The following is a 15,365-nucleotide window of genomic DNA, read 5'->3' on the forward strand; positions in this document are numbered from 1 at the left end:
GAGTTTAATTTATTTTTAATTCTTAATTTAGCTAGCCAGTTCAAAGTAGGCTATTTGAGGACTGATAGGAGCTTTTACTAATTTTAGTTTTCTACTGGTTGGTAGGTAGTAACGAGTATACCGTATATTTCGTAAAATATAATATATTTTTGTTGCAGCATAATTTTTGTGATCCGAGCAAATTAAACTCGATTTAATTTTTAATCATACCTTAGTTGGTAATTGAAATTTTATTTCCGTGTTTTCCAGAATAATTTGTGAAAAACCATTAAGGCCGAAGGCATCATGCGTTGCAGATAGTACCTGCGTTTTTTAAATATTTTTTTCTGTTTTTTTTGCGCTTTACGCTAATACTGTTGTGGTTGTCCTAAAAATTATTTGAGGAAAAAAAATTTGCCGCTCTCACTGTAAATTGACACTCGCAACAAATATGTACGACAAAAAATTTGGAATTCATTGCGCGTAAAGAGAAAACTAGTTTTTAAAATAATTTGCTGAGTAGTTTTCACGCAATTTTTTATAACTAATGTAGTTAACTTCTTCCATAGCATTCTAATAGAGCTCCAAAAAAATGCCTAAATTTTTTATCACACTGTTCTATTTATACTTTCATGCATTTTTAGAATTAAAGCATTTAAATTTTTTTAGCAAACTTCAGCTGAATTAATTAGTAATGTCTCAGATAAATACACGTAGAAAATATTTAAAATTTGAGGGGAAAAACACATAAATCCGAGTATGCTTTTCTATCAGCATTTTGCCTGCTCATTTATGACCACTGGCTGCTAGCCTCGATATTTAATTTGAATAGACAAATAGCGTGGCTTAAATAACGAATGTGATTTGAATAACAAATGCCACGGAAATGAAAGTTTGCTTATTTGGCTATTGCCTTGTTTATTTATTTATTCACGTTCTTCTTATCCAAATACTACTACACGCATAGTTAGCCCAATGTGGCACTGAGGTTATCACCTTGGGCCGAAAACGTTTTTCTATAATTTCCTGTAAGCTCTGAGTCTAAGGGAAACATTTGGGTTCAGTAGCCCACGCACATTGTTGTGATGGGACAATCAAACTAAGAAGTAATTTGCATTTTTACAAGTTGTCATTCAATTTATTTCAGTAACTATGCAATTTAGTTGTCACATATTTGCATAACCACACTCGTGCTTTGGTCTTTCTGCTTAGCTTTGGGTGTTTGTTTTGTTTTTGCTTGCAAAAAATTGAGCAAAGCTCAGGAGCAGTTTGGGGGTGTGTTTTTTTGCCTTGCTCAACTAAATAAAATAACACTTGTCAGTTTTCAAGTTAACCAAAAATCCGTATAAGAAGGTCGAAAACCCACAAATTTGGTATGTGTGGATTTGCCTAGAAATTGTTACGAAAGTTTTTTGAGGCCGCATATTAGAAAGCATTAAAAATTATCCACAAAATTCTCATAAAATCGTAATCATGACTTTTAAAGGCCTTTATTACCGTTATGCAAGGACGTAACTTTTTGGCGGTGCATGTCGAAAATGGTGCTTGTATATTATGGCATTTTAAGATGCCGCAGCCAGTAAACACCTGAGGTGCTTCAGTTTGCATTAAAGAAATTATGTAGTATAAGAAAATTTAATGCAAACTATGCAGTGGTGAGGCGCGGAGAATGCAAAGATTTTGAAAAACGCGTTTGTGCGAAGAAAAAGAATATAAATAGCTAGTTTTTGGTACATTTCATCAAAATTGTAGATCTAAGCGTTGCAGTCTGCTGCTCTCTGCAATACATTTCCGGTGGTCAGAGAGAAGCATGGCTGAACTGACTAAAATGACGAGCTATTTCAAGGACTGTGTAACTTTTGTGACTTGATACTGCTGGAATTTAAGCTAATTATAAGGTAAAAGCGCATACTATGCAATATATAGAATTTCCTATTTGGTTCTTTCACAAACCCTTGTCTATTCTGCAGGAGTCCAACTTAGACCAACGCCTTCTATGTGTAGACCTTATAAAGCCTTCAATCCATAATTGAACCGATGCAGAATTGACCACTAGGAAGGGTTCAGGATCCAGTAGTTTGCTTGCAGAGCCTTCATTAGCTAGTTTGGCAGCCAACTCGTTCCCTCTAATACCGCAGAGTCCAGACACCCAAATAAGACAAACTTTGTTATGTTTTGCAACACTGTTCAGTTTTGTCTTAAATTCACCGACTAATACCGAAGAGCAGTGGCTTTCAGTGCAGTTTGACTGCCACTCAAAAGTTCAATTCATCACGATTCAGAGAAAATGCGTTGAATATTATAAAGGGTGATCAATTTAAAAGTTACGGATTTTAAATTGATATAAAACAACGAAAAATCAAATTGATTGGACAATTTTTTTCTTTGTGCAGAACCATTCAGAAAATTTAGTTTGTAGACATGATCTCTTTCAAATGTTGGCCACAACTGCGCTGTAATTCGCCCATCCGTAAGCACCAGTTTTGAATGACTCGCTGAAGAACTTCAGTCGGTATCTCGAGAATAACTTTAGTAATGTTCGTTTTCATTGCCTCAATTGGAGCTGGGGTTTCCACAAAGCATTTAGACTTTACATACAGCCATAAAAATGTGGAAAGGTGTGATATCATACGGTCTTGGTGGCCAATCCACGGGTCCGAGACGAGAGATAAACTGGTTACCGAAACTGTGTCGTCGTTTCCAAAATCCATTGTTTCACGGGCTGTATGGCAAGTAGCGCCGTCTCATTGGAACCAAATGTTTTGGAGATCACGAGCTTTAATCTTCGGTATCAAAAAGTTCTTTATCATGGCGCGATAGTGTTCGCCATTCACTGTTACATTGGCGCCAGCTTTGTCTTTGAAGAAATGTGGGCCTATGATTCCTCTAACCCTTAGGCCGCTCAAACGGTTGTTTTCAATGGTTATGCTTGAATGGTTTCGATTTCAAAATCATTGCTTAAAATCGCCCAAGTTATAATACGATTGTACTATTTGTAAATGCTGTTGAAGCGTAAGTCTTTCCATGCTGATATATTAATGAATACTGAAAAAATTATGTATTTAGTTTGATAGTAGTCACGCGTGATTTTTAAAAAAACCCGATTGGAAAAAGTATCTTTAATCTGATCAGCCGTTAATTATTTAATTACGAATGGCGCTGAATATGTAGGTGCCCTAAGTTTGAATTATTTGAAGGATTTTCCCTCTTCATTATTTAACTTCAAAGCATACAAACATCACACAAAAATTAAATTAAATGCTTAGATCGCAGCTGTGGAGCTGAAATATATACTATACATTACTTCAAAGAACTAGTTCGAATTTAAGCTACCATGCAGAAAATGGTGAGTAAGAAGAAATTACGTTTCTATAGTAGATTTTTTTTCTCAAAAAAGTACTAATGAAACTCCTCATGGCTTTCAAATTCTATCGCCTGAAGGATGATATGAATGGCCGGATAAAATGAAAAATATAAAATAAAAAAACAGAAACAAAAAACCGAAAAAAAATTACTACGACGTGAAAGGAAAGAACTTATAAATATCTAAAAAATATGAAGTAAATGAAGTAGAAAATTGCTGCGTTAGAAATAATTTCCGCTGTAGTTTCCTTGATACGCGCACAAGGTTAGACACATACACATAAACCTAGAATGACTGAGAAGGCCTCAAAATGAAGAACACGCACGAACGTACAAATTTACCACGACAATCGATGTGAACTTTTTGGCAAAATTTAAAGAAGATCAGGAAGCAGTGTGTTTTCTTCTCCACAAGAGCAGAGACACACGTACGTGTTGCACGTAGTGGTAGTAACAAAAGTGAAAGGGGAATGGGCAGAGCGAGCATATCGAATGTGATTACACATACTCGTAAACGAATATATGGCAGTACAGCATGGAAAATATAGACACATACAAACATATCTGTATGAAATAGGAAATCCCAGGGCATAAAGTAACAACTAAAAATAAGTATAGTAGCGTCTTGCAGCGCAGTTGTTTCCATACCATAACTGACGATGCGCTGACGACTCAGCGATTGTATAAATCAAAAAACCGGAAATCGAATGTAGAATCCAAGCGTAAGCTAAGCGAACAAAGCGAATAATAAGAATACGAAGATTTTGAAAATGGCAGAAAATCATGTGGCATGGAAATAAACTGGCAAAAGCAGCAAATGAAAATGCTGTATGATTCTTATGGTTAGATATTTGTGGGTTGTCACTCACAATCGGTTGCTGGCGACTGTAGCAGCTCATTCAGGCAGTCAACCAGCTGCCAAGACAGTTTGTCACTTAGACATTTCGGAAGCTAGCATAAAATAGTTACATAGTCAGTTAGCATGGAGGTGATGTTTATGCTGCGCTTTACACTTCCAACGAAGCTAAACGCGAATGTTACTCAGACGACGCGGCGTACGTAAGAAGCTAACTGGTTATCGGCATGGAAAATTTGAATGAGTGAATTGGAGAAGACAAATTCTCGGTAAAAAAAATATAAGTTGAGAGAACCAGAAATTAGTTGCTGTTATTGTAGCAGCATAAACATGCCCCATAGATGTAAAAGGAGTTCTATTGGAGTGACAGTCCTTGGCCGGTAACGAAGAACCGACTATCAGTATACCTTGAACCAGAAATTAGTATTTTGTACTACTAATTTATGATAGGCGCAGACAGATGTACTAGATCTGATTACTGCATCACACCAATCAATTCCGAGTTTCGTTGTGTTCAAAAATGTTATATATTTATCTAAATAGTGAGTTTTCTAAGCTAAGCGAATTTATATAATATCACTACCGCCATGAAATTGGTGGGTATTTTTATTTAGTTTCATTTACTCGCAGAATCACGTATTTTTGAATTTAATATTATTGCTTTTACAGCTGCATAGTATTGCTGTTGTAATGTAACTAATTGATTATGTGGTTATTGTAGTTTGCTGTAGCAAAAGTCACGAAATTACCTAACCATCTTGGCTTTACTTATTACTACTCAAATGCCTTTCGGTTCGTGCAGCATGTGTGTGTATGTTTTCATTTGAAGTGGTATTGTAACTGCTGGAAAACTTATTGAGAATGTGAAGAAGTAGCAGAGAAAAGCGTCACGCTGCTCTGAAGTGGCATTTATCGAGTGCAAGGACACAAACAATATTGACACTTAAGTAACAAATGTCAACTTTATTGTGCAATAAGCAATAGCCAAGTTGAGCCAAAACGAGCAAATAGCAGTCAATAGGCTGATCGCTGAGATTTCAAGAGATGGCTGTCAAGGATAAAGATGTAATGATTGAAAATATAAACTTTTCGTCCAAGTATATATAGCAGTAAAACGAAGAACGAAAGTGACTTGAGATTAAAGCAGTTTTCCGGAGATTTCCTAAGTTCATTTTCTAGAAAAGTAGGAAATTGAATGTGTAGATACTAAAATGGAAAGCTGTTTGACGCTTCTAAGTCAAGTGCTTTATTTTGTGTACTTTTTCCTTTTTTTGCGTACTCAAATTTGTTTCTTGCACAAAATGTGCAAGCCATCGAACTACAATGTTTGTCAATTTATATGCTCGCTGACACGAGGGAAGCGTAAAAGGTTCTTGGCAATTTTTTCAATCGTTATTTTTATTTACATTTTTCTCCAGTATGTTCAACTGTAAAAAACTCATTGCGTTTGAGTCTTTTCAAGTCGATGTTGGTGCTCACTTTCTCAAGTGTAGTCGATAAGCAAATAAAAATCTTCAAGCAATCACAGCAATCGTTATGTCAAGGCAATCTTTGGTTATTATAGCCTTTGATGTTGTTGTTTTTATTGCCGCCAGCAGACTATACAACAAGTCAACAAGCGTGCGCTACTAGAAATTTCACTTGAGTGGGGGTTACTTTGAGCTGGGTATAGTAGAATGTGTAGTTTTGTATATAGGGTTGAGCACCCAAAATCATTATATTGTTTTTTTTTTCACATGTTTTACAAACTTTTACAGTAATTCCATTGCTTTTTATTGTTTGTTTGTTTTTCGCTGCTGCTGCCTTTATCGTTCCCGGCACGTCAAATCATCTGAATTGTCAATAAAGTAATGCAGCCTTTGGGAGCAATTTTTATTTAATATGTTTTCGTTAAATTCTTGTAATTTCCTTTGTCATTGATTTGGAGTCAGTAAGTGTGTAGGCACCAGGAAGTATTTTTGACACTTAACCTTCGGTAGGCACACTGGGGTGTGATTCACCACACAAAATATTTGATGGGTTGCGGTTTGTTTATTTCTAACATCTGCACCTAGAACTAAGAATACCTTAAGCTGTCTTTTAGCAACGCCGGTTGTATTCTTGGAATTCATGCAGTAAGTCTTAGTAATGATGCGCACCGAATTTATGCAGATAAAAAAGTGACTGTGTGAAATTTACCCGAATGTGGAGTTTGCGTACTTCTTTTGCATATACAGTCAACGTCAGAAGAAAGTGTACACCATATATGGAAACATCTATGACACTATCATCAAAATCAATTATTTCATCATCGAAATCAGATAAAAAATGTTCCTCCTTATTCACTAAATAATTCTTATGAAATTGCCATTAAAGTCTAAAGCCAAAAAAGTCTAAATAAAAAATGTAACTCTATTTGTGGAAAAGGTTTATCTTCCGAAGGTTAATATTTTGTTTTTAAATAATTATTGTTGCATTTTCTTCTTTTTGCTTAATTGTATCAGCTGTTTTTTTTCGCTCCCATCCGTTCAGCTTGCCTAACGTTTGCCTTGCGGTATGAGGTCTTGCGTTGTCGTGGTGAAACAAAACTTTGCGTCTATTCACTAAAACGGTCGATTCTTGTTAAATGTCTCATTCAGGTTTAATAGCTGATGGGAATAATGATCAGCAGTTATAAAAAAAAAAAATACAAAAAATACGGTACACTAGACAGGGCTAGTATACTGGGGCGGCAGCCCTTGGTCGGGAATAAAAACCCGAGTCATTCCGGTAACGTAGAACCGGCTGCCATGGGAATGGGGGTAAAATACGGTACACTAGACAGGGCTAGTGTACTGGGGCGGCAGCCCTTGGTTATCAGCAGTTATCATCTGGTTTGGTTCCAGAAGTTCATAATAAACAATACCGGCCATATCCCACCAAATAGACAGGAGAATCTTCTTGTGGTGAAGGCCATCTCCTGGGGTCGGTTCTGGTATTTCATCTTTATCTAACCATTGGCATTTGCGAACAAGAATATTTCAAAGGACCCATTTTTCATCACCAGTAACAATACGGTTCGAAATACTTTCATTTTCAAGCCGTTGTAGCAGCTGAGAGTACACATTCACTCTCTGTTGAAGGCTAGCGACGGAAAGTCTTTGTGGAACCAATTTTCCCAGCTTTAAAATCTTTCTCCACTGAACCAGGTGCCTGTGAACTGTTACATGCGATGAATTTAACCTCTGAACTGTCATATCGACTGTTAAATTTGGGTCAGCTTCCACGAGTTCGAACAAGGCGCCAGAGTTAAAGATCAGCGCGTGGGGCATCCTCCACGTCGCAGTTACCACTTCGGAATTTTGAAAACCACCTTTGCGCAGTCTTTACACTCACGGTATCCTCTCCGTGAACAGTGTTTATTTATGCAGCAGCAGTTGTTGCATTTTTACTACTTTTATAAAAAAATATAAAATATGGCTCTTATACGCGTTCGAAGATTCCATTTTATTTTATAACAACACGTGCTTCTATCCGCGATTAAAATCCCTTGTTGAATTCACAATATATTATATCAAAGAAGATATAAATACTTCCGTTATATTCCGCGAATACTTTTTTGAATGCAAAAATCGTACAAAATTGAAATTATGAATTTTATAATATTATATTAAAATACGCACGAACTTATGGACTGACCTGATACTACATTTGCGTTAGGTTAGGTTAGGTTAAAAGGCAGCCCTTGGGCGCGCTTCGACAAATATTCAAAAATGCGTCCGTTGTGATGCCATAAAGGGGAGAGGAGAGCTGGGGCTTTGTTAGCCTTAGGAGTTCCCTCGATTGTCCCCGATCTACCCGTGGCCAGAAGGATCTCGTGAGCTTGCACGTTTGCGCACTAGCCCAGAGCTCGCTGAGTTGACTCGAGGTACATCTTTCCAGGAGTAGACCACAGGTTCTCAAGAGAACCCCAATCCTCCCACAATGAAATCGTCCCCAAAGCTCCCTGTCTGGCCAGCTCATCAGCCCAGCAGTTTCCCTCTATTCCGCTGTGACCGGGAACCCAAATGAGCCCGATGTGAAAGTATTCGAATGCAATCGAGAGAGAAGCCAGACATTCCCCGACCAACCTGGAAGGCACACAACGAGCCCAAGGCCCTAATTGCCGCTTGGCTATCGGAGCAACCAATCCACTGCTTCCTTAATTGCGGATACCTCCGCTTAGAAAATACTACAGTGGTCCGGAAGCCTGAATTTGAGTTTAATGTTTGAGTTTGAAAACTCCCCCGCCAACCCTTCCGTCGAACTGCGAACATGTTTGCCATGCTTTGCCGCCAAATGTGACACCCTTCCCACTCATACCTGGGAATATGAGTGGAAAAAGGTCCACATCGACAAATGCAAGTAATTCAAATAGTAGTTATTATTTTCTCAAACTTTGACATGTGGTAGCGACATCTAAAACTCAATTTGTATATTACAGAAAATATAAAAAATGTATTGCTTAAGTAATAGGAACGACGCAGCTACATTCCGAAAGTTGACAAATATGAATACCCTAATACAAAGAAACTTAATTTTTATCAACATTTCGAGCTACCTAGGACTAGTATTAGATAGGAAGCTCTCGTGGAAATATACGATTAATGATAGAATAAAAAAGCAGCTACAGCACTCTATACATGCAAAAGAATTGTGCGGGCAAAATGGAGCCTAACCGCAAAAATAGTACACCGGCTATATACAGCAGTGGTACGGCCTATCATAACATACGGTGTCTTAGTCTGGTAGCTAACACTCGAGAAAATAACAACAGTAAAATGCCTAGAAAGTATTCTAAGGGGTGCTAGTCTCTGCATAAGCGGGGTACTAAAGACTACACCCACGGCAGCGATGAATGTCATGCTTCCCCTATTACCGATTGAGGCCCACAGCAAACAGCTGGCGGCGAAATCGGCACTTAGATTAAGATAATCTTCTAACTTAGCCACTAACAGAAGAGGTCACGCAAGAATACTAGACAAATACCCCTTCCTACATCAAACGACAGACTTTTGTAGCTCAGTAGAGTTGCATTTAAATACATCCTATGGGACAATGTGGTGATGGACAAAGAAGCGGTATCAGGATCTATACTGATTGTTCCAAGCTAAATGATCAAGTAGTCGGAGGAATGAATGCCAACATCTCATTCCGGTTACCGGATCATTGCAGTGTATTTCAAGCTGAAATATTGCTATCAGAGAAGGCCTACTAGCTCTAAATAAAAGTATCCCCACAACAAGAGATATAAACATATATTTAGATAGCCAATCGGCCCTGAAAGCTTTAAAATCGTCTAATATTAACTCGAAGACAGTAAAAGAATATATCGACGTTTTGACAGAACTATCACAGTACTTTGTAATAAACCTGCTCTGGGTGCCGGGTCATAGAGACATAGAAGGCAACTGCAAAGCAGATGAATTAGCGAGATTGGGTACCACATTACCGATCCAACCAGACAAAGCAAACATACCTATACCTTTAACAACTTGTCAGATGCTTATAGATAAACACGCTATCAGTGCTGCCAACAGGCTATGGTCTCAGTCCCTAACCTGTGCAAATAGTAGAATGACGTGGCCGGAATGGAACATGGGCCGACTGTTGAAGCTAACAGGAAAAACATGAGAAATCTTCTTGGAGTCCTAACAGGGCATTGCCTGATTGGCAGGCATGCCAGCAGACTGGGAGCGCCCTATAACGACTATTGCAGAAACTGTAACGACATCGAAGAAGAGGAGACTATAGAACACTTGCTGTGCGGGTACTTGGCTCTGGATAGAAGAAGGTTCACTATTTTAGGAAAAAGTTCCCTGAATAACTTGGCAGAGGTAGCCAATATAAAAATAACAAGTCTTGTAGAATATATTAAAACCACAGGTTGGTTCAATGAGCACAATGTATGCAGAGTGAAAGGGGGGATAGCCCCGGTGGTATCACAATGGGCCTATAGCAGGCCTAGGTGTGTCGACTGACAACCACTATACCTACCTACCTACCAACATTTTACTATACAAATGCAATTACAAAAAATTTAGAGCATTAAAAAAACAGTATTATTATTTTTCTAATAACACGCACTAAAAAAACGGTATTATTTTTAGAATACACTGTTGTCAATGAAATATGCTGAAATATAAATTAAAATTACTTTGTTAATCATTGAAGTTTTTCACGCACGATTTTTCTGCGTATCGTCATATACAAAAATTAATCAGAGCAGGTGTTTCCTATTCAAAGGAAAATACATATGAAAAAATCATAAAAAAACTAAATATATATGCACATATATGTATGCATATATACATATAGTTTTTATGCAAACAACTGCAAATACATTTTTTTCATATCATAGGCGCCAAAACGTCATAAACATATAAGGGTGTCACATATTGTGTTTCTGGCACAATTCTCCTATTTGCACGTATAAATTTTTTGTCTACAATTTCTGGTAAAACCTTTCTTGTTTGTAATTTTTCATATATAATTTTTATGAATGTACATAACTATCGCCATTCTTGCCAAAAAAATAAAATAATAATAATAATAAAAAATACCAGACATACGAATGCAGAAATGTAACGCCAACACACACACTTACCGCAATATATTGCCAACCCTTGTTGACGCGCACCAGCAGCGCTTCCTCTTCCGTGATGTAGGCCAATGTGCCTGGTGGATTCATTGCTGATTTCTATAGCGGAAAAAGACAAAATATTTTATTCTTATGAACATACATATGCACAATGTACTTTATGTGTTTGTATATGAATGTATATACGCTTATAGAGCATATGTTATTTTGTTTGTTCCATATGAAACTACATCTGTCGCGCGGATAAATGATGAACAGGCATAAAAGTAAATCGTAATAATAGTCACGCTTTAGTTACACCGTTTAATCGGACCAAATATTAACGCAAAAGTAAAAACAAAAAAAAGGATTCGCTCTAATGAGCTAATTTTGCTTTCATTTTGACAAACTAATGAATATTTTAAGCCTTTCAAACTTCCTCTGAGGAATTTTTTGTTTTTACTCGAATTCATTCATTTATTCTACAGGCAGCATACGGAAGCAAAGCGTAACGGCTCCATTCACGATGTACAGATTGCAGAGGTGTGGCCAACATCAGGCCGTTAACCGGCTAATAAAGAATGAATGAGCTGATTGCCTGATGTAATCGGGTTCAAGATAGTGGTTTACTTACGAATAACTTGAGATTGCGTTGGTGATATACGAAAAACATCAATGCAGCCATTTTTCACGATACTACACTGCCGACTGAACCATAGATAATACGAGTAAGATGCGAAATTCTCTCATTTTGTATGAGAGCGCACCCTGAAACTTGTTTCAATACTTGGCAGAATTGCCGATGCCTGGGCTGATCGACAGCTGATTAAGCCGACTCGGAAAGGCAAATGATTTTTTATGTGGGGCTTTTTCATGGCACAAGTACACTCGGGGGCTTGCCATTGCCTGTCAGCGGGCCACTGCTATTAGAAAAAAACTTTTTCTTCATTTTGGTGTTTCATAGACGAAGATTCGAGCCTTTATATTAGCTTTGCATTAATAAAAGTTAGTTTCTTCTAAATTTAGGAGGTTCGACTTTAGAGCTGCGCCTTAGAGGTATGTGTTTCGTATAATTTTATATAAAAATTGTTTACATTTACAACAACTACTTATTTTTACGCGATTCCTTTTTCGTTACATATTCTTGGAGCAGACTTTGCTTTTCTCATTAAATGCACTACACAAAATTACTTGAGAAGTCTGCCGTAATTTATGTGCAATTAAGGTTTTGTATCGTAAATTTTGGCTCAACTAAGGCTCTAATTGTTTAAGTGCCTAATTGCGAAATTAAAGTGCATGTCTGAACACAGTATTATGCGCTATACAGGCTAAGCGGCGAGAGCTAAAAGCGAGCTCAGTTCACAAAGAATCAAGTTTTTGGGAAGTACTACAAGTTACAGTCCTACAACAATGTTCTCGTATTTATTTTTTGATTCAATAAAAAATTTCTGTTCAATATTTTACGATATTTACCTTTGTCATTTCATCGATATTTGGGAATGTCACCGCACCAGGTACAATTCGCATATTCCATGATGATGCTGAAAAATATGGTGTTTCCTCATCGTCATGACGCGAGTGGCTGGGTGGGCCTGGTGGACCTGGTGGACCGGGTGGACCTATGAAGTTTTATTGTTATTACCCATTTAAGATATTCAGATAAACAGACGTTGACAAGCAGAGGGTTGCATTGAGTTGAGAGGAAAATAGAACAAGAGAATAATTCAAAATGTGATCTATGTAAATAAAGAAAAATATTTTAGTAGCAATATCATAAAGCCAACTAAGCTAATCAAAAACAAATGTTAAGAAAAAATAAATTCTTCCGTAATAGTGGCAAAATATACTAATAATATACTCGTATGTAATTGTACTCGTATGTAATTGATTGATTGTTAATGTAGGTGTGAGAGTAAAAGTACAAATAATGATCATGCGAAAGTATATACACATTTGTAATATATTTATATGCACACATAATACTTAACTTAATAATTTTTTTTTTGGTTTCTTTTTTGTGTAAATATTTTATTTGCAATCTATCTTAATACAATGATATTCAGCAAATTAGGTCTTATAATCTAATAGCAGCGGTAGTATTTGCACAAATGCAAAACTACATATAAAATTATGATATTTGTTCAAATCTTGTATCTTAAATGTATTAAATTTCATTTGTACTAATGAGTTGCTTATCTTCATATAGGAACTTATGTATTTTGTTTTTTATTTAGTGTTGGATAAATAATTTAATTCAGCAAAACTAGAGAAATGGCAAGTCTAAGATATGATTACGCTTCAGTCGTATTGTTTCATTACTTAATATTTAAATAAATTTTAGTTTGCATTTATGTATGATAGTTCATGAGCTCCTGATAGGTGTTCGATCTGAGTAGACGTGTTTTCGCTATATTTTAAGTTACTGTTTCGCTTTTGTCTATTTCATATAGTAGACATCCGGTAAAGGTGCACGTTTAATCTCGAGAATATTAGGCTTGAGTTTCAATCAAAAAGATAGCCATGTTTTTATACCCCACTTAATTTTCCTGAATAGTCTTAGACAAAAAACAAAAATTCTAAATTTATTATCGATTTCCAAATATTCTAGTTTCGCTTTGCATAAAGTGTTGCAAATGGCACATCAGCTATTTTGATATCGGAGCCACGCACCGGTTATTTTCTGCTGCTTGTAAAAAATTATTATATCATTTAAAAAGTTAACTGGCCTTTGTGATACTGATATAAAATATCATATGAGGCTTGGTAGTGTAAAGGCAACAATTTATGCAGATTGCCTCTAAAAAGTGAGTAATGAAGAAATAATCGAAAACATAAGGCAATAAGGCGCAGTCGGAGTGCAACAAATTTCTGAAACTTTAGAAAGTGTTTCACAATTCACTGGAGTTGTCTTACTTACTTCTGACCCGAAAGAGCGGAAGTTACTTGGCGAAATGCCAAAATGCAACATTACTGCACCAACTCAATGCGGTGTAAGATTTGCCAAAGCCTTGGCCACATTGGCAATTACTGCAAAGGTATTTCATGGAATTTATCTCCTCATCCAATTTACCTCCTTCCTCGTACACGCTATGTACAAACTGCTCAGGTAACAATCCCAACAATTAAATGTTTCATGCGTGAAGCTCTACACCTGGCTCCTCAGTAGCCAGATAAGTACAAAAATTAAGCAACGAAGTTCCCAGTCCCAAATTCCCACACCACAACCCATCGTATAAGATAAGCCTCGATTAACGATTTACGCTTCTAAAACGAATAACGAGCAGTCAATTCGTGAAATCTGGAAACATTCCAGAAACCGTCACTAAGATCTTAGTTAACAGAGTGAACAGGATGCGCTGCTGCCATCTTAGCCACATGAAAGAAATCGTGTTTCATATATAATGAGAATGTTTGTTCTTTCAAATAAATCAAAAATATATTGAAAAGGTTTTTTTTGTTTATTTGTTTTAATTTTTTAAACAGAATCCACTATATAGATGACTCTGAATTTTTCCTAATATCTCTTTTAAAAATGCACCACAATCAGTCACCTTTACGATTAACGGTTCACCATTAAACAACAACAATAATTAGAAATTCAGCAATGCTCAGAATTCCTCTACCTCCAACTGTTTCGTGAACTATTTTACAGACCGCATTAAGCTTTGATTCCAAGCTTGCAAATATTATTGCACCAGTCAACCAAAGGTATCCACAGGCTCGAGGGTAATCTTTTAAGTTTTGTGCTTCACAATGCAAAATAATAATGAACAAGGCCTTACTGTTTTGCAAAATAATCTCGTTGAAAGCCAATACAGTCCTGCATTCGCTTGAACTAATTCCAAAAGAACTTTTGCTTCTTAGAAGTGGATACTTTCACAACGAGCTTCAAGTTTAATGGCTTTTACAGCTTCTTCAAGCAATGAAAAATATTGACCTCGGAAATTTTTTTTGATGTGTGGCAACAAAAACAAATCATTAGATGCCAAATCAGGGCCGTAAGGCGGTTGACTTATTACTTAAACTTTTGAGTACTCAAACACTCTCTTGTGTGAAGCGATATGTGAGAGCTCGCATTGTCTTGGTGACGATTCGTCTTTGGCGGTTCCTTAATTTTATGAATACTTCTGGCAAACAAATTGTTTTGTACCAATCAGAATTGACTGTTTTAATTTTTTATAGTGGTGTAGTTGCGATATGACCAGATTTTTCAATAAAACAGGAATGAAGCAAACATTTGCCTTCCGGTTCTTTTTCCGCGAACAACTTTTGTTTTATTCAACTCGTTTTGGAACGTCCTTACTGTCGACTGCCGTTTTGCTTTCGGCTCAGATGTATAGATCCAACAAAGAACAAATGTTCATGTAAAATTGAAGATATGCTCGGTTGATTATTGCCCGAGGATGCCTCTGTCTTGCGTTATCAATTGATGTACAACATTGATTGTTTCTGGCACAACAACCTTGTTTGGACGGCCTTCTCGAAATTCATCTTGCAAGGAACGACGGCCACGTTTGAACTCGTTGTAGCTAACTCGTCTCACAGTGGTTAAGTGTGGCATTTTAAAGCCATAAATCGAATTAAGTCGAT

The 15,365-nt window shown here is 36.8% G+C and overlaps 1 protein-coding gene across 1 annotated transcript in view; it reads right to left on the minus strand.

Moving 5' to 3' along the window:
* LOC129241944 (collagen alpha-2(IX) chain-like) overlaps positions 1–15,365 on the minus strand; it is a 377,459-nt gene that overhangs the window by 167,628 nt on the left and 194,466 nt on the right. Inside the window, exons 12-13 of the mRNA XM_054878494.1 lie at positions 12,249–12,394; positions 10,803–10,895 (exon numbers count right to left, since the gene is read on the minus strand). Coding sequence (XP_054734469.1) covers positions 10,803–10,895; positions 12,249–12,394 — 239 coding nt within the window. The remainder of the gene's footprint in view (positions 1–10,802; positions 10,896–12,248; positions 12,395–15,365) is intronic.

Source organism: Anastrepha obliqua, chromosome 3 (genome assembly GCF_027943255.1).
Source record: "Anastrepha obliqua isolate idAnaObli1 chromosome 3, idAnaObli1_1.0, whole genome shotgun sequence".
NCBI classification, from domain to species: Eukaryota; Metazoa; Arthropoda; class Insecta; order Diptera; family Tephritidae; genus Anastrepha; species Anastrepha obliqua.